Consider the following 20,607-nt stretch of genomic DNA (forward strand, 5'->3'; position numbering starts at 1 on the left):
AAAGGGCAAGTATTATTATGTACAATACTTAAAGTCAACAACATGTTGCTCTGATACAGTAAAACAAAAATGTCAGGCACTTCCTAAACAACAAAGTCATAAGTCAACAAATAAAATGTCAACATTTCAGCTAAGTACATAAATCGAAGAAAAGACACTGGCTCTCATGTCACCTCTGCAGGCTAACAAAAGGCGTAACTTACCACAAAAAGCTAATGGAACTAATGGGAAAAATTTAACCATCCTTAAAATGCCACTGGCTTGATAGTCAATCAAGGCAATAGTGAAGCATGAAAAGCACGCATTACCAGTGGCTGAAGGGGGAGAAAGTAAAGCCCAGTAATTTTTTGAAGAATTAGTTACATGAAGTTGAATTAAAACTAAAGCAGACTGTTGTCTGATTTTATTTTTAAACAATTGTTATTAGCCTTTTTAAAAGAAACACAAAAAGGATCAGCAGCTCAGATCAGGAGCCATATGTTACATTGTGTTACAGTGGCATATTCAGTACCTTCTTGTGTATGGAGACCTTGTCCTTTTTATCAAACTTGTACTACAGAACATTCTACCAGGTTTAATTCCAAACATCCTTTTCTTTTTTTTTTTTGATTGTTGATTATATAAACTTTAACAGGTAACTTTGATAAACTAACAGGTAACGTATTTTCCACCGCGGACATTTTTGCATATTGTAAGTATTGTCCTCTTCCAAGCTCAAACATATTTTCCGCCTCCTCCCTCGTCAGGAATTGTTGGGCTGTATACAAGTCCCAAATCAGTTGACACCCTCATTCAGTCCATTTAGCGATGGGCATATTTTGTCCTATCTTTTTGAAAGGCTGCACGGCCCACAGCGGGGCTTCGGGAGCATAAGGTGCCTTTTTCACTACCATTTTTACTGCAGTTTCCCAAGTTGTGGCTACGTGTCAAATGATGTATGGGAAGTGCTCTGGTACTCTGGCCCCCAGCATGAGGAGTTCGGGAAGCGAGATTCCATGATGCGTGCCTACTAGCAACCGTTTCTCCCAATTATCGTGGTCATCCATCCAACGCGCCGCGTGTTGGAGCTGCGATGCCATATAATAGAGCCCCAGCCGAGGGACTTCAAGTCCCCCCTGTTCCCATTTCTTCTGCAGCGTGTCTAGCTTTAATTGTTTCCTCTTTGATCCCCACATTAGCTCCACCATTAAATGCTCCAAATGTTGGAAGTATATACGCGGGATTTGATACAGTGAATTCTGCATGACATAAGCAGCGTGGCAAGATCACCATCTTTGACAGTGCCACCTTGCCCATCAATGAGAGGGGGGAGTTATTTCCAAAAAGCTACCGATCGCTGTATGCCTCCCACACATCTTCCCATATTTCTCTCCAAAAAGGCCGACTGCATATGCACTAGTTTAATCCCCAAATATTTCACCTGGACGTCGATTCACCAAAATGCCAGGAGTAACTGCAGTGGCATCATATACCCTTGACATTAATGATATCAGCACAAGTGGCATACTGTGATTTTAGACCAGGACTCTTCACAGGAAGTGCTCTCACATGTCCTTAAGCCTGATAACATCTTGACATCGATTACGTTCAATAGTATCTGCATGATTAATTTAACACAACACAGAAAATGTCTATTTTAGATACCACCTATTATGTGCTGAAACATTTGGATGACAATGGTGAGGCGTAATACTTGTCATGAAGCGTAGAAAGTAAAGTCAGACCTCTTATAATGGGGTTGGAGTATCAAGGCTAATGATCACTTGAAGGTATAAAGTAATATCCAAGTCATGAGTCTAAATATTCAAATTGATATTACACAGACACAGAATCCATGAAGATTATATTGTATTCAATATTATGTAGAATGAGGAGAAATATGGGCACAGAACCATTCCAGAGAAGTTGTATGATAACCTTTATATTTGTAGATGAGAGCCATGGTCTGTAGGGCAATGAATATTGCCCTTCAGACTGCGGCTGCCTGCTTGACTGGTTCAGAGTACAAAGATCACTTAGTTTCAGATATATCTGATTGGATACTACATAATCTTCACACAAATGTTTTTCTGTTACCTATCAAATTGAATATTCCTACACAAGACTTGGATACTAGTTTCTATCTTCATGTTATATTAGGATGCAAAAAAGCCCTTTTTGACTAAGCCGGTTTGTCTTGAACTACTAACAGAACATACCTACGTCCAATCATTGTCCTCCATTTCACTAAAGTGAGTGTACATGTGCTTTATTAAACATAACTGATGATTCTGCCTAAATTAGATGCGATAATTAACTTTAATTTGCATGAATACATACATAAAATTGTAGAAGTTCTGACAACCTTTGGTCAATCATCAAAAACAAATACTGTGCTTATTCCCACCGCTTCCTGTGCGAATATACAAACTATTCATTTTAAGAGTGATGGTTTTCCTTATCACTCTAGATGTACTCTTGGGTAGCAGAGTGTACTCTGGTGTACCACCCTTTCCAATAGTGCTTCCATGTACCATTATTGCGTTGACCAGTTTAATATGTGGTTTGCAGCTGATGGTCGCCACCCCTACCACTCTTAAGTTGGGACAAAGGAGAGCTTTACCGTAGGTGTAGCTCGCAGCACAACAAACCGAACATAATAAATCTTGGACTATAGTGTGGGCTCTGTTGGCACTTATATTTCTGACATGTGCACACAAAGATCGTTGAAGGACAAAACAAAGATAAAAAGACACTTTCAAATCATTTCTCCAATCGAGAAAGTATCCTACCGCAGGGCATCAGCACCATAACTGTTTATGACTGTCATCGGATCTGGGTAATTCTTCTTCCGTTTGCTCATTTTTTGACCATCACTAAAAATAAACCAAAGCAGAAAATTAAACAAGCAGGGGAAAAGGTAAAGTGTTTTAAGTTTTATATAGTGAAAAGGTGTTCGGAAACTTGAGAAAAACAAAGAGATACCGCCTGTCCATCAGCAGTCAAAGTTTCCCTTCACGCACACAGATACAGTCTGAGCAGTACCAGAAGTATACAATCCCTCACACAATGCAGTTAGCAGGCAGCATAAGTTCAAAATAAATACCCATCTACACGATCAGACACAACACATCCACACACAACACACCAGGCTGCAGCAGTGCACCACCTCTCAGAATCGACCTACAAAAAAACTCTTGCCTGTACAACACTGAACCCCAAACTCTGAATTAATGGCACGCTGCGGTGTCTCCCCACTAAAATATATCACTACTATTTTTTGCACTATTAGACACGATAATCCAAAGACTGAGGGGGGATGAGTTTACTGGAAAAGAGAGGAAAATAAGGTGGCGGATGAATGACAACATGAGACTTCCTATTTACATTTTTCTTTCATTCTAGAATATGCAGCACTCTACTCTGCAGTATACCAATTCATCTGGAATAGCTTAACTATGGTACATGTGAAAAGATTTAGAACAGGTGCGCAAGATCACCCTTTGTGTAATGAACGGGGGGGGGGCTGTCACTGTACAGACTAACTCCATTAGCTCAGAGTACACTTGCTATTAGTAACCATGGGGCTGAAGCACCTCTGTTTACGGCCACATCCGCCAATGGGCCCTGAAGTCAGACTTGGAAAAGACCAACTGGAAATGCACCCTACAATTCCAGGCAATTTTTGTCAGCATCGTTGCAGGGGCTCGTCGGTCGGCAACACAATTGATGCTCTTTCAACTAGCTCTCTGTAGCACCTGCTCAAGTGCGTAGATCTCACCACCATCTCACGCACACAGTATGTCATTGGCAAAGCAGTACTGCAGTTCACTAATCGGATACAAGCAACATGGAGCCTGCCACACAGGCTTCAAGTGTGTGATCCCAAAAAATAAGCGATAATAGATCTTGCAGCAAGCAGGTATCACATGTATTCCAAAATATGCTCCAAATAGTACAAAATATGCCATCACAAAACTAGGACTGTAGATACTTTTAAGTTATTTAATAAACACATAGAAAAGGATCGACAAGGGCACGTTATAAGCAGAAAGATGTGTACAGTGTTTGCAATAGGAGCCCCTATCGGTCAGCTTGCATCTACTGCGGTTCAAAATGCTACGTCTTCTGGAAGGCTGGGGACTTCAGTGGCCAAGAATATCATGATAGGACTCTCATCGCTGGGCAAGTGTAGGTGGTTTCTGCCCAGCAACACTGTGAGACAACTTTCATTTTAGCACAGGAAAAGGGGAACTTAAAATACAACTCCTATAACTTCTTGTACAGGAACCATCTTAGATTGCTTCATTATAACCAAATGCTCACATAAGATTACAAGTTGCATTCAACAGGAAAATCAAGTTACTACCCTTCAGTAACATTGTTTCCAACAGATATGAAAGGTCCTCAAGTCATACAACATGGACCCCTTCCCAGGTGCTAGGCAGAATTGGAAACTTTTAACAGCAGTGTAATCAAGAGTGCCAGCACCAAGTATCACTGTGCTCAGCATGAAAACTGGAGAAGCACTGCTTCACCGGGAGTTAGGATGCAGTTCCTTAAAATACTTCATGATTCCCCTAGTGTTAGTTCCATCCTGTTTTTTCCATGCCCCACTGAAGAAAAAGAAATAGAGGGTAGAACAAAAAAACAAAAACAAAACAAATCCATCCATCATGCACAAGAGAGAAAACAAGAGGCCGGTTATTTCCATCAAGACAGTAATGCATTGGAGAGTAATGTAGAGAGGAGCAGGAAGCAGCTTATCAAATCATCTGGCTTAGAGCTACTCAAACGTAGACCGACGTGGGAACCATACACTTCTTGTTGAATGGCCATGAAATCCTACTGGTAGTGACATTCCCGCAAGGTCATCAAAGAAAGTCATCTGGAAATAACCTGCTTTTTGACAGCGTTACCGATTCCCTCCAAATGAAACCTATAAAGAGCATGCCATCCACCCTGAAAACGGCGGGTCTGTGGATGCAAAAACTGAGCGCTCTCCCGGGATCTAACTTGTGCATCCTCTCCTCCTCTTTACAGGGATGGGCAAGGTAAGAAAATCACTTCAGTCAAGTGAAGCTACCCCGAGCAATTGCCAGTGCTTCAGACTGATTTACATATGGCTGGATTCAAACTGAGGTGGCAAGGTATGCAAAAGAACGATGGATTGAAATGCTATCCTGAGCGATTGCCAGTGCTTTGACAAATTGCAAGCATTCCTCCCATTACGTTTTATGTGTTTCATATACCGCCCTAAGAGACAAGGGAATGCCCACACATGAGTCCCGTGCTCACTGTGACCCTGGAACCTATCTACACCCAACTGATGAGATCCAATCAGGGCATAACCGATCTTGGTTTGTTTGGGTTCCGGTTCAGAGAAGACCTACCCTGGCTGTTCGGGCAGGCGTGTTCCTATTGGAGCAGGGTCAAAACTGATTTGCATATGGCTGTGTCTAAACTGAGGTGGCAAGGTGCGCAAATGAACAATGAATTGGAATGTCACCCTGAGTGACTGCAGTGGTTCGAAAAATTTAATGCATTACTCCAATCACTTTTTGTGTGTTAAGTAAAACTCAGGGACAAATTTCAAACAAAAGATTTGTTATTGAAACAAAATAAGAAGCTAAAAGGGCTTGCAGCTCGTACATGTATAATGGAGGTTATCGCCACCAAGTAAAGCATCTTCCACACAAGAAATAGCCAAGGGCAGGAGAGCATGGGCACGAAAGAAAGGTTCATCTGAAATTAGAGTATCAAATTCAATTTCCAAACCGGCTCTCATAATGAGTCGGAATTTTGTTATTTTGCAATCCTCTAATAAGTCTTGGCACCACTGGAAAGTTGAACAAAGATTCCTTATCTGGGAAAAAAGCACAAGGATGAGGGAATCTTTAACCATGCGAATGTTAAGGTCTTCCTCAGCTATAGAAAGTCCAGATGAAGCTTGTATTTACTGGTAAATGGGTGCTCACCAGCTAATATCAACTTCATTACACCAGGAACCAATTTAAATAAACTGACCGGCTCAAGTTTCAATCATGTGGGGTTTAAGTTGCCCTTCATTGCAAAGGGCTATAGATGTACTCAACGGGAGAAATTTGGGGTACCAGGTTCGCCTGACCCAATCTGGAGCAACTGGAATCCTAGAAGTCTTCAGCATTCTGATTTTGTGGTTCACTAGAAGAGAAGTTAGGAAAGTTGTAGTGAAGATGAAAAGTTCACTGTAGGAACAGAGCATCTGTAGGAAGAGAGCATCTCCAAGGGAGATCTACAAGGAAACTCCAGCAAGAAATAGAGGTGAGATTATCTGTTGGCCCATGTGTAAAAAGGTCAATCTCTGGAGTGCTGCGGGCCTGAAACATCTGGTCTAACACTTCCTTTAGGATCCCCCCTCAAATAGCGGAAGGTAATCTGCTAAGAATGTCTACCGTCATATTTTCTTCCCCTCCAGATGAGCTCAGGACAGATCAAGTTCTTTTCATCAGGCTGAAACCTTAGGTCTAGTGCCTCTTTGCAAAGCATTATGAACCCCATTACTCTCTGCTTGTTCAAGAAAACATAGTTCTGGTGTAAGAGTGGAGATATGTTTCTCTTTGCAAGTGTGGAAGCAACACCTATAAGGCTAATTTGCCTGCCCTCAATTCCATGAAGTAGATGTGGTATATTGTCTGTTGAGGAGACCTGACAGAGGTAAACAAGAGGTCTTCAACTGGAGACTCCCACAACAAAGAGGTGCATCTGTGACCACCTACGGCTGCAGCCAGGGTAGTATGAAGGGTTCCTATGCCAGAAAACAAAGGATGAACACCGGCAAAAGCCAACTGAAAACACTCAAGTAGTAGTAGAACTGTTTCCACTGCTAGCGTAATGTCAGCTGGAGCGTTTTCATGCATGATTGGGTGTGGGGGGATTAGGAAAATGCAAGATGCCATGGCCCCAGAAGTCTCAAGACGGATCTCGCTGTCTAACAAAGATTTTCTAGAAGTGTAACACCATTGTACTAATGTTGTTCAATCCGGAGTGAAGGGGAAAGGCATGCAATGAAAGAATGCCCAAAATTGCCCCTACGAACTGGAACCCTTGGTTGGGAATCAGGGATGCTTCTCCTCCAGTGTCAGGCCAAGGTCATGTAAAAGGGTGTCCATACTGGACAAGTGTGTCTCCAACAAGTCCAGGGATGATATATTTAGAGCAACTGGTTGGATTATTTTGGTCCCCAATATAGGTGCCATCCGGAGGACAGGAATGGGGAGTCTGTGCCCTATGTTATATTCCAAGCTCCTCCTTTTAACAACGTGGAGGTAGCATTGGCCTTGGATTCAGTTACTCGGGGCAAGGCCCCGGGCCCTGACGGGGTGCCTGCAGATGTATTTCTCTATGAGAAATCATGCTGGGGCAAGTATATTTTGAATTTGGCCAATGCAGTAGCACAAGGGGCTCCGGTACCAAAGTCCTGGCTGGGGGCGGTAATAATCCCTATATATAAAAAAGGGGACACAACTCTACCAGGGAATTATCGGCCCATCAGCCTTATAGACACAGTTCAGAAGGTCGTAGGTAAAATGACCTTGGCAAAAATCATAGCCTGGGAGGAAGAAAATAATGTTCTATCTCCCTTCCAGGCAGGTTTTCGCAAATTGACTAGTACGATAGACCAGATCTTCCGGTTTATGCTACTGCACTGGAAGACAGTAGAGCTGGCGAAGGGCAGTCTTTATGCTGCCTTCATAGATTTACGTGCAGCTTTCGATCTAGTCCCTCGCTCCCTGTTATGGAAAGTCTTAGCTGAGATGGGCATGCCACTTGAAATACTATCGCTAGTGATGAGATTGCACGAGTCAAACTCCGCAAGGATCCAGTGGGGGAAACATGGGCAAATATCTGATGAGTTCCCGGTAGAACGGGGGGTACGCCAAGGCTGCGCAATGGCCCCGATGTTCTTCTCCCTTTATATTAACGGAGTAGTGGAGCGTATGTTGTCTACTTCTGTAGATGCTCCAACACTGGATGGAGTGAAAACGCCAATCCTATTATTTGCAGACGACACGCTCATTCTATCCAAAACTCCCAGCGGCCTGCAGCGTGCCCTGAATATCTTCGAGGGCTTTTGTACTGATCGAGGCCTAGAAGTAAATGTAGCCAAAACAAAGCTCATGACATTCAATCCCCACTCCAGCTTTAGAGGGAACTTTTTCATGGATGGCCAAAAGCTAGAAATGGTTTCGGATTTTGTTTTTCTGGGCATCCACATAGCCAAGGGCGCAAAGTGGGGGAAACACACAGAAGTGTCGGCTCTTAAATTTCGCCAAAACACTGATGTTATAAGTGCTGAACACAAAAGGTCTTTGACCAAACCTATTGCGCCAGCACTCCAAGTATATGAGGCCAAAGCCATTAGCTCCACGCTCTATGGCTCAGAGCTTTGGGGCAATGGCAATTTAGCACTATTAACGCTCGCCGAGAATAAATTTCTTCGAAACCTCATCGGCCTTCCCAAAAGTACACCCATGAGGCCTCTGCGTTGTGAGCTAGGCAGGAAAGCCATTTCAGATATGGCTAGACTAAGACCCATTTTATACTGGCAGCGCATCTGGGTCACCCCTGAACTCGCTCACTACGCAAGGGGCTTCCTGGATTTAATTAATCATGATAAGTTCCATAAGATAGGTTGGTTGGGGGATTTGGGCAGAATGCTGGGGATTTTGGGCATGAATGAGCTATGGGTGAATCCAGAGGAGGCCTTGTTCCCGACCTAAGCAGTTATAAAAACAAAGTATTGGGAAATGGTAGAACATCGGGATTGGAACGACGCCGATTCTTCTACCATGGAGGGACTATTTCTTGAAGTAAAAGCTTCCCCCTTCCTTGAGCCCTATTGGGATATTATAACCAAACCCCTGGATAGGAAGCTATATTTCCAGCTTAGAGTGGGGTCTCTCCCAATTAGATCACTAACTGGAAGATGGGCAGAGGGTAGTTCCCAAGCCTGCCCAGTCTGTAAAAAAAGCACTGAGACCACTGCCCACTTACTCTTTGTGTGTGGGGCTTATTCAGTCCCCCGACGTGTCTGGCTGAGGGCTATGTGCAAACAGCTAGGCACGAGAGAGAGCGGCATCGCTCTTAGGATTATTCGCACCAGTCCTTCAACATTCATTGCTGTGGCAGTTGCTAAATTTCTGGGTTGGGCTTGGGCCATTAGAAGGAAATCTCTCCCCTAATAGTAGGCTAGGTGAAATGAATATTAGTCCATTGCCTGTTCCCCCAGTCAATGAGATTCTAGTCTCTTTGTGTTTATACTGGCTAAATAACTGCATTTGACATGATCTTTAGTTTTCATTGATGAATTTTAATATTATTGATGCCATAATGTTTTATCATTTTAAAGATTTTATAAGAGATTGTAAATAGGTTATAAATGTTTCATGCTTTTATGAGTTTTTTATCTCGAATAAAGCAATTAAATCGCAAATCAATATATTTAGGAAGCAGCTATTCAGATAAGTGTACACATAGACCCTGGCCCATGCCAGTAAGCCACATTACTCTTGTGAACATGTAATGAATGGAAGATTAAGTTATATAAAAGGGGAGCATTGCACTCTGATAGTGCTCATCCCCACAATAAATTCTGTGTTCCTGAACTACTGATACATGGAAATAAGCATCTTGTTGGCCCAATTAGAAAAAACAGTCTTTTGCTTGGGGAGCTTGAAGTGCCTGCAGTAGCGTTACCATCTCAATTTTTTCCTGCATTCGGAAGTCGTTCAGGAATTTCAATTTCAATATTGGATCAAGCTCTCCCCTTATCTGGGCACCAGGAAGCACACAGAATAATCTTTCCTCCTTTTCATCTGGAGGAACATGCGCTGGAATGAATTCATCAAAATGTTTGCGTGGGGGTGGAGAGGAGGGATGAGGAACTTTTTCAGTAAGATAGGGAATAACCTATTGTCACAATATGAAGGTAATTCCCGTCACTTCTGAAAAAAGCCCAACACCATCCCCCAAACCTCACCCCACCCACCGGAGCCTTGTGCACACAACCGCTAAGAGCTTAGAGAGGTTTTTAAATGTTAAAGTGGGACAGAAGAAAAATGAGTCTACCCATTTCTACCGAAGCTCTTGTCTTGTGTTGTGCTGTTGTGGAGGCAGCTGCCGCTGCTACAACCCCCGATATTGTTGATGGATGTGTGCTGCAACATAAGCCACACAAAGAGCTTTGCTTGAATATCTACAGGGAGTTACCAGCCTTCTTTCCAAAGAGAAAATGCTTGCCTTGCTGATGTTATGGCGAGGAAGAATGCCATCTTGATGGTAGACAAAGAGGACAATTGTGAATCGGTTCGAAGGGAATGCACATTAGGTGAGTACCAAATTCAGGTCCAACTGCGTCATCACAAACAGAGTTGGTAGAAACGTGACCAGCCCCTTAAAAAAACACAACAACCAGTGATTTCAAGAGGCATAGCTGATCAGATAAAGATTAAAAGGCCGAAAGGGCCAACAGGTAAACTTTAACCGTTGCCACAGAAAGATTTTGCGGTGCCAAGGACAAGCAAAATAAGGGAACTCCTGATAAATGTGTATGTGGGGGTTGGATGCTTAGTGAGGAACACTAAATAACAAACTTCTCCCAGCATCAGTGCTAAATTTGAGCCGGTGGTTGCTGATGGAGTGCACCAGCAATACTTTTTGGAGACTGGCACTTATTTTTCAGCATCAGATATTTCTCAATTGCATGAGAGGAAGAAACACATAAATCGGAAGACAGAGGAAGAGAAAGAAGGCAAAACCTTTACAAACTGAGGAAGCATGAACCTGCAAGAGCTGAGTAAAAGGAGCAGGAAGTGTTGGCTGCGTATTAAAGACTACCAGCCTTGGTATGCAGCATGCAGATATTTAATTGCACTGGCCGCTGGTTCTGAGCTGAAAGTTGGGCACCGACACTCTACCTTTCATAAATTAAGCACTGCGCAGTATCACGTGTAAATGGACTTGGTAGATGGGCACCTGGTTTCCAAGATGATCCCAATCAGTTTGGAAGGAAAGTTGAAAGACATCAATTGTGGCTGCTCAAATTCCACACATGGAGGTGTAGGTTGTTTAGGACTCGGCCGTGCTGCTACAACAGGTGGTCCTCTGGAAAGGGCATCTGAATCAGAGGACATGTATTCAAGCTCCGGGTACCACACTCTCATTTCCTAGTTTGGGGCCAGTGAGATGACCTAGGTCCGGTGTTTCCTGATATTTTCAGTACTTTGGGAAGGGGGGATAAGGGTCCGAATCCCCAATGCTGGCGAAAGGCGTCTCTCAGGGATGACTTCCTTGGGAACTCCAACATGTAAATGTTTGGACACTGCACGTTCTCTGCTGTGGAAAATAGACTGAGCCGGAGTTTTCCCCATTGCTAGAAAACGCCCTGTGTGCCACATCCGAATGTAACTGTTACTTATAGTCTGCTAGGCACTGTCACCTGAGTGTGTCTGCCCTGGTGTGTAAAGATTCCACCAGGTGCTGGCCAATGGGGAGATGCACAGAGTTCAGCCACTTCCAGAGGCGCAGTGTCTCCTGACAAGAGGACCCACAACTAGGGGTGGGCGGTAAACTCCGCTGCTCCGGTGGACTTTGTGGAGTTTTGCTAATTCCTTGCTCCTGATGGAGAGCAGAAAGCATGGCAGAGTTTTTTTTCACGCGTGACTTGCCAACGATAAGTTGGCGAGCACGAGCGAGAAAATAAAGCACTAGACCACCTTCCGGTGACATTTCTCAATGCGGGTGGTTGCGGCAGGCCTCTACCGCTCGCGTTGATAAAGCTGCAAATGGAGTAGAAAATTTACTTGAGCTGCAGAGAAAAGCATCGCCCCCTGGTGCGCCGCATGGTGCCGTTCATGCTGATTCTAGAGCGTGGAACAAGCTCCCGGTGCTAAAAATCAGTGTGAGCAGAGGTTTCGTACCGAATTTCGTCACTTGTGGAACTCAGTGCAATCACATGGAGCTTTTGAAACTCCCCGTGTTCCGCCCACCCCTACCCACAATCCCACACAACACAGTTTTCTGCAATACCCCATGGCGGTCGTGTGGTCCATGAAAACCTCTGCCCTAGGAACACTCGCAGTGCCAAACAAATCGCTCGCAATTCCAATAAATTTATGTGGAGGCAAGCTTCCGGCAAAAACTAAAGTCCTCTGATCTCCACCTCTCCCAGATGACCTTCCTAACCCAGCAACGATGCATCCCTTACAATCATTAGCTGTGGGTAGGGTAGGGAGAGGGGTATGCCACCAGTCCAATAGTGGTTTATCAGCAACTTTTTGTAGTCTCCTTGGACACCTGGATGGAGGCTGACAGGTTGCCTTGGTCCCATTGCATGGTTCGCATGTGCCGCCTTATGTGGTCCATGAGCAGGATGCAGGTGGCCAAGAGGGCCAATATCCTCAGAGCTGCTCTCACTGAGACCCAAGTCAAAGGTTGAAACATCAGGATGACATCATCAATGTCCTGGACTTGTTGAGCTAGAGGGATAGCTCGGAAGAACACCATGTCTAGGATGGCTCCAAGGGGAGTCGTTCTGAAAGAGTCAAGTCTAACCAGCACGTTGATGGAAAAATTCAGCGATGTCAGCAGTTCAGCCGTTGACTGGAGGTAGTTCATGGTAAGGCTAGTATTGTATTTCCAACCTACACAGATGGGCTGTGACCACCACCATCATCTTTGTGAACACCCAAGGCACACTGGTAAGGCCGGAGGTGAGCACGGAAAACTGAAAGCGCTATTGGACAACCTTAAACCGCAGGTAATGTCTGTGGAATTGCAGGCAAAAGATGTGAAAATATGCATCTTCCAAGTCCAGCGCTACCATCTAGTCTCCCGGATACAGGGCAGGTAGAACTTGGTCAGGGTTAGCATCCTGAATTTGTCCTTCCGGAGGAAGTTGTTCAGAGGGTTAAGGTCTCCATACTTTTTCAGCACTAGAAAGTAATGGGAGAACCAACCAGTCCCGATCTCTGATGCTGGCACTCTCTCTATTGCTATCTTGGCTATGAGAGGTTGAGCTTGGGTAGCTCCTTGACCCCGAGGGCATGGAGGCTGTCGGCTTGCTCCCTGGTCTCAACATCAAAAAGGCTGGGATGCCTGTTGCGGCATAAGCGTATATTGTCTTTGCCCCTGCTGGTAGCCCTTACCAAAGACTCAAATGGGGTGATGCTGTTGGGGGAACTGACAAACTGATGGAGTTAAACCTAGAACAGGCAGTGACCTTACTCTCTTTAAATCCTTCAAGAGGCGATTCCGCCTTTAATCTGAACAGTCCAGAGCCATCGAAGGGCATATCCACGAGGGACTGTTGCACGTCAGATGAGAAGCTCAAGGAACTTATCCCAGCATTGCACCTAAGCACTAGGCTGGTACCAACTGCCCTACCCTGGCAGTCAGCTGTGTTCAGATCAGATCTAATTGAATATTTTGCAGCTCCCTGTTTGTCCAAATGTAAGGTTGGACAGAGGTCCTCTTGCACAGCTAGTAAGATGTATGCCACTCTGTCCCATAATGCATGCCTGCCTAGTAGACATGTTTTTTCACTGAACTGAGGGTGAGGCTGACCGAGGAGAACATCCGTTTAGTGAATGTCTCCATCCTTTTGGATTCCCTGTCAGACGGGGTAATGGGAAACAATATTGGGTCTCAGGCCGCTGGTACAACTTTCAGTATCAAGTTCTCTGGAGTAGGGTGCTACAATAAGAAAGCAGGGACTCCTTGAGCAGGCCTGTACCTCCTCGCCACTTGCCTATTGACTGGGGAGCAAGATCCAGGATTGGCCCAGTGCCCACCAAAATCTCAGTCAAGGCTTCATTAAAGAGGAGTAGAGGCTGGATTGATCTGGGGTATGGACCGCTGTCAGCACGTTGGTTTAGACTTCTTGAGGGAAAAGTAAGGTCAATCACCTTAGCTGCCCGACTAATTACTGTTGCAAAGGATGCGGACTCCTCAGTGGCCAAAGGGATAGATGAGAATAGGCCAATGTCTGGTAAAGTGTCTATACCATTGGCATAATTAAGGTTGTCGAATAGGGTGCCATCGTCATCATACTGGTTATCAACGTCGTAATCAGTGTCCCCAGCATCATTACATGGGACATGCAAGTGTGCCTAGAATGGGCTTAATGTTGAGTTTGGGGTGGTGAGGCATGAGTCTCTGAGTCCAAGAGGACAACCGACTGTGTCAGGCGTTGATGGCTTCGCTATTGGTGCCTTTACTCGAGATGGTGGTATCGATCATGATGTCGTAGGTGGTGTTGAGCGCGGCACAGAAGGTGAAAACATGAGTGGCGTAGAGACCAGAGCGAGCTGCGTCAATCCAGAGGAAAGGGACAGCTTTTGTGCAAGGGCACTGCCAGCGCTGAGGTAGGACAGGGCAGGACAAATCCACTCGACCGCTCGCATTTGAGAGGTAAATTTTATGAGGTCGAGCTATTTTTAGGTCCTACTCGCCCTTTCTGGCGAGTAGGAAAACATACTAACTTTTGTCCTCCGTCTTTGAAAACGGAGCAAATGTGACAAGATAAGAAATGCGTTACTTACCTGTAACAGCAGTTATCCAGTATTGGTGTCTTTCATAGATTCACATGCCTGAATCATTCCCCGTCGTCGAGACGGGAGCCTCCGGTACATAAAAAAGTAATGTCCTATAGACATACATAGAGAAAAAAAAATAGGCCTAAGGGCCTCCCCTTAGTAGCCTATCATAGTCCTTATGTAAAAAGGACCAAACTTCTAGAGCCAGCCAATCAGCTATCACCTCCCTCTAGAACCTTCCTGGCAGGAGCCTCAGTCCCTCAGATTTTCGTACGCACCAAGCTAGGTAGGCGTAATATAGTTAGAGAGAGGCGTGAGTCCTTCCAGGGGAGGCGGGAGGGTTGCATGTGAATCTATGAAAGACACCAATACTGGATAACTGCTGTTACAGGTAAGTAACGCATTTCTTATCCAGTATTAGGGGTGTCTTTCATAGATTCACATGCCTGAATCAGAGTAGTTAGCAATGCATTATGCACATTTCCGATGTAACATGCCAGAAAGGTACTTGAGATAATACAATCATTATCATAACAGTTCAAAGCATTGGCATACATCAAAACAGTAAACAGTAAAGAATGTGCATACCAGGAAGGCGGGTTGTTGGAAGGCTCACCTCACTGGAACAGATGGCGGAGCACCGCCTGGCCCACTGCCGCATCCTTCGTAAGTTCGGCATCCAGGCAGTAGTGTCTGGAGAAGGTATGCGGTGACTTCCACGTCGCCGCTCTATAGATGTCCAAAATCGGCACTCCAGCAAACAGCGCTGCTGATGTGGACATCGCTCTGGTGGAGTGTGCTTCCACCCTGTCTCGCAACGGCCGTCCGGCCCCTTCATGGCAGAACGCTATTGCAGAAGAAATCCACCTTGAGATGCTCTGTTTTGTAAGAGGCATACCCAGCCTTGGTCTGCTGTAGGCCACAAATAACTGTGAAGATTTTCTGAATGCTTTTGTCTTATCCATATAAAACTTAAGACACCGTTTGAGATCCAGAGAATGGAGCGTCCTCTCTGCTGCCGTGGTAGGGTTGGCAAAGAAGGAGCGTAGGACCACCGGCTCGTTGAGGTGAAAGTCTGAAGGCACTTTCGGTATGAACTTGGGATTTGTCCTCAGCACCACCCTGTCCTGTTTGAACTGCATGAAGGGCTCCTGAATGGAGAGAGCCTGCAACTCGCTGACCCTCCTGGCAGATGTGAGCGCAAGTAATAGAGCCGTTTTCCATGAGATGTACTTAATGGAGGCTCGGTGAATGGGTTCAAAGGGGTGCTTCATGAGTTGGTTAAGGACCAAGTTGAGGTGCCAAGTCGGTGGGACCCGTCGGGGCCTTGGAAAGGACCTATAAAGACCCTTAAGGAACTGTTTTACAAGTCTGCTGGACCAGAGAGACGGGCCTTGAAAAGTCCTGGTAAAACGTGAAATTGCCGCCAGATGTACCTTTATGGATGCATGCGCTAGTCCGGACTGTGCCAAGTGCAGGAGATATGGTAATATCTGCTCGGGTGTGATATGAAGGGGTCTCAGGCCCTTCTCTGAGCACCAAACGCAGAAGCGCTTCCATTTGAGGGAGTAGGTTTTGTTGGTACTGTCCGCCCTCGCCTTTGCTAGCACATCCCTGCAGTCCTGCGGGATGTTCAATTGGCAAAACTCTCTGTGCTCAGGAGCCAGGCCGATAACCTGAGCGATTGTAGGTTCGGGAATTGCACTTGTCCTTTGGACATTGTCAGCAGGTTCGGGTGCTGAGTTAGACGGATCGGCGTCCTGATGGAGAGGCGATGAAGGTCCGAGAACCAGTGCTGCCTCGGCCAGTACGGGGCGATCAGAATTAGTGTACAGGGCTCCGCCTTCATTTTCCTGAGGACCCTGGGAATCATCGGGAACGGTGGAAAAGCGTGCGCAAATACGCTGAACCATCCTATGGAAAAGGCATTTCCGAGCGACTCCGGTTGGGGATGCCAGCTTGCGTAGCTTGGGCATTTGGCGTTCTCCCTGGTGGCAAACAGGTCGATTCCTGGGACTCCCCATTCCGAGAACACGTGTGTTAGTGCACTCTCGTCGAGCTCCCATTCGTGGGAGAGGGATTTCTGCCTGCTTAGGGCGTCCGCAATGGTGTTGTCCTTTCCCGGGACGTAGTCCGCCCTGAGCGTAATCCCCTGGAGAACAAGCCAGTTCCAGATTTTCTGCGATTCGCGCGATAGCGTGAGCGAACGCGTTCCTCCCTGTTTGTTCAGGTAATGCATCGTCGTGGTGTTGTCCGTCCTGACGAGCACCTGGGAGTTCTGGATGCGTGGTAAAAAGGCCTGCAGAGCCAGAAACACAGCCCTCAACTCCAGCAGATTTATATGGAGGTGTTGCTCCCGATCCGACCATTTGCCGCTGACTCTGAGGTCCTGAAGGACAGCTCCCCATCCCGCTAGAGATGCATCTGTGGTGATCACCAATGGCGCTGCTGGCAGCAGGAACGGTAATCCTCTCGAGAGGTTTCTGGAATCCTTCCACCACTCGAGACTCCTGGATATTTGTGTAGTTATGTTTATAATGTCCTCGAACGAACCTGCGCTCTGAGTCCACTGGTTCGAGAGAGCCTCCTGCAGTGGGCGCATCCGCAGCCTGCAGTGAGGGATGAGTAATATACAGGAAGACATCATTCCCAGAAGTGACTTGAAGGTGCGAACTCTCAGGGATTTCCTGGATTGCACCGTTTTGGCCAGGGATATGATCCTGTGTTTTCTTTCGGCTGAGGGAAATGCCCTTGCGCATTCCGTATTCAAGGTGGCCCCGAGGAAGGTGATACTTCTCGTAGGGGACGTATGTGATTTCTGAAGGTTCAGCGTCAATCCTAGATGATTGAAAAGATTGGTACAAGCGTTGAAGGATTTGGTTGCGCCTACGGCCGTAGGCGCCTTGACCAGCCAGTCGTCTAGGTAGGGGAAAACTTGATGACCCATTTGGCGTAGGAAAGCTGCCACAGGAGAAAGGCACTTGGTGAAAATCCGCGGAGCGGATTTGAGGCCAAACGGAAGGACCTTGAACTGGTAGTGCTGTCCTGCCACTTCGAAACGGAGAAACTTCCTGTGCCCCTTGAGTATCGGGATGTGATAGTAAGCATCCTGAAGATCCAAGGATGTCATGAAGTCTCCTTCCTCCAGAATGCCAAGGATCTCTTGGAGCGTCACCATCCTGAACGACTGACTCTTCAGGAAAGAGTTGAGTGCCCTGAGGTCCAGGATGGGTCTCCACTTCTTTTCTTTCTTCCGTATCAGAAAGAAACGGGAGTAGAATCCTTTCTCCCTCTGAGCTGATGGAACTCGCTCGATAGCTCCCTTCCTTAACATCTCCGATATTTCCCGGAGCAGCAGTCGCAGATGTCTGTGAGGAGACCTGCGGGGAGGGGTTGGAGGCGGGATGGCGGTAAATTCTAGGGAATGGCCGAATCTGAGAAGTTGGAGCACCCAACGATCTGAGGTGATGATGCGCCAATTCTTTAGGAAATGGGTCAATTTTCCTCCAATTTGTGTAGAACAAGATGGTAGCTGGACTGGCTGGAGTAAGCGGTCACTGGCGTCCGCCTGTGCCCCTTTTCTGGTTCTTACCCCTGAAATTGGATCTTCCGTAAGATGATTGTCGACCCTGTTGTTGCTTTTGCTGGTACTGGGTCTTGTTCTGGAACGAATATGAGGACTTATTCTGGAATGATCCTCTGTAGGAGGACTGGCCTCTAGATTTGTTGCCCCGAAAGGACTGGTTCCGTGCCTGCAAGGTTCCAAGCGCTCTAGCCGTGTCCGTGTCCTTTTTAATGGCTTGTAGCGCCTCATCAATCTTATCTCCAAATAGGTGCTGTCCGTCGAAGGGCATATCTAGCACCTTCGTCTGCACTTCCTGCCTGAACGATGTTGCTTTGAGCCATCCTTGGCGGCGCAGGACAGCCGCCCCAGCCAGTTGACGGAAGCCTGTCATGGCTACATCAATGGCGCAATCGATGATCTCTGCCGCAGAAGACTGGCCTTCGGAAAGGAGTGCTTTCACCTCATCCTGTGTGGCACTCGGAAGTTCTGCTAAGTAAGGGGCAATATCCTCCCAAAGTTGGCGGTTATAACGCCCTAAAAGGGCTATAGAATTGGCCACCTTGATGGTCATTGCCGAAGTGGTCGAAAACCTTTTTCCTATTGTGTCTAACTTTCTGCCCTCCTTGTCTGGTGGTGCTGAAAGAGGCGAGGATGGATTGCGTGAATTTTTCTGGGCCGCTTGGGTCACGACCGAATCCGGCTTCGGGTGGCCAGTCAGGCAAGCTGGCGCCGTGGATGGTGCTCTATACTTCTTATCCAGACGCGGAACGACCGCAGGAACTGAAGCTGGCGTTAGCATCAACTTCTTTCCCTGGTCCCAGAGGAAGTCAATGATAGGGATTGATTTGGACGTCTTTTTCGTCTGCTCCTTAAAGTCATGGAGGAAGCATTCTGTTTCCGTCGACTCCATGACCATATGGAACCGCGTCGCAGCCCGTTCCACTAGCTTGTGAAAACCACCTATATCCACAGGTGGTGAATCTGCCTGGCGCGGTTGTGGGGAAGGTGGTGAAGATGCTACATACTCTTCCTCCTCATCCTGGTCCGTCAGGTCTCCCGGGACCTCACCTTCCTCCATCTCCTCAGCCTCCTCATCCGTTGAGTCTATCACCTGAGGTGGCGGCTCGTGGCAGACCTGCGTTACCTGCCGTGATTGCCTTGGGGCTGTCGCTGGGGGGTTAGTAACTGGCACTGGGACCCCTGTATCCTGTGTTGGTGGTTCTGGGAAACGTTGTTTGTAATCCCTGATAAGGAACTTGAGGTCCTTAACAATTGCCAGAGGGAGGCAGACCATTGGGGTGACCTCCGTGCGGACTTGTTCCTGGACGGGGCGCTCCTGCGCACTTGAACCTTCCTGCTCCTCGTCCGTGCTTTGGCATTTGACAAACAGCTCGGAAGGGGAAGTAGCCTGTTGGAAGAACTCTTCTTCGGACTCTTCGCTCTGCAGGATCTCCAGAGGTAAATTGGTTTGGACCTTGCTTGGAGATGTTGTTTCCGGGGTAATCTGTGGTCTGGGAGCAGTTCCATGCACAGAAATCTCCTTGGTTTTCAGTCCCACGGACGACGACGACGACGACCTTCCCGTCGACGGCTCAGCTGTCACCAACGGCGTCCCCATCGACGATATTTTCCTTGTCGACGATGTTCTCGTCGACGATGTAGTCGTAGACGATTCAGTCGTCGTCGACGCCTTCGTCGTCGACGCTTCCGTCGTCGACGCTTCCGTCGTCGACGCTTCCGTCGTCGACGCTTCCGTCGTCGACGCTTCCGTCGTCGACGCTTCCGTCGTCGACGCTTCCGTCGTCGACGCTTCCGTCGTCGACGCTTTCGTCGTCGACGCTTTCGTCGTCGACGCTTTCGTCGTCGCCTTCGTCGTCGACGCTCTCGTCGACGATGCCTTCGTCGTTGACATCTTCGTCGACATCTTCGTCGACGATGCCTTCGTCGTCGACGCACTCATCATAGATATCCTTGACGTCGACTCTTCCGTCGGCGGAGGGCTCCTCGTCGACGATGCCCTCGACGGTACTATCCTCGTCGTCGACGATGATTTAGACGACGGTTTTAATAGTATAATAGATGAGATAGGGGTACCTGCAGACGATGATGATGGAGTGGTCGTCGTCGACGAGCGGGCCGACGCCGCTGTGGACGTGGACACTGTCGTCGTAGCTGTGGAGACATGTCCTGATGGCCTTTTTTGCACAGATGATGGCGTTGCCATTTTTGAGGCCGACAGAGTAGGCTTCTTGAAGGTGAGAGAGACTTTATCAGACGCTGAAGACTTCGAAGATCTCGCCTCTGAAGACTTTTTGTGCGTCTTCGTAGGAGGAGCGTCTGAGGGGCCAGGAGATGCCATTCTCGGCCTCTTCAGGGAGACTCCAGAGGCTCCAGAAAAGCTCGCCTCTGAGGACACCACACTGTCCTTGTCTTTGAGCCTGTCCAGCCAGATAAGCAGGCGGCCTTCCCTGTCTCTCAAGGTCTTAT

General features: G+C 47.0%; 1 protein-coding gene across 1 annotated transcript in view; it reads right to left on the bottom strand.

Annotated features, from left to right (window-relative positions):
- IARS1 (isoleucyl-tRNA synthetase 1) overlaps positions 1-20,607 on the bottom strand; it is a 645,156-nt gene that overhangs the window by 262,209 nt on the left and 362,340 nt on the right. Inside the window, exon 18 of the mRNA XM_085624880.1 lies at positions 2,772-2,855. Within this exon, the coding sequence (XP_085481006.1) occupies positions 2,772-2,855 (84 nt within the window). The remainder of the gene's footprint in view (positions 1-2,771; positions 2,856-20,607) is intronic.

Source organism: Triturus cristatus, chromosome 9 (assembly GCF_964204655.1).
Source record: "Triturus cristatus chromosome 9, aTriCri1.1, whole genome shotgun sequence".
Taxonomy (NCBI): domain Eukaryota; kingdom Metazoa; phylum Chordata; class Amphibia; order Caudata; family Salamandridae; genus Triturus; species Triturus cristatus.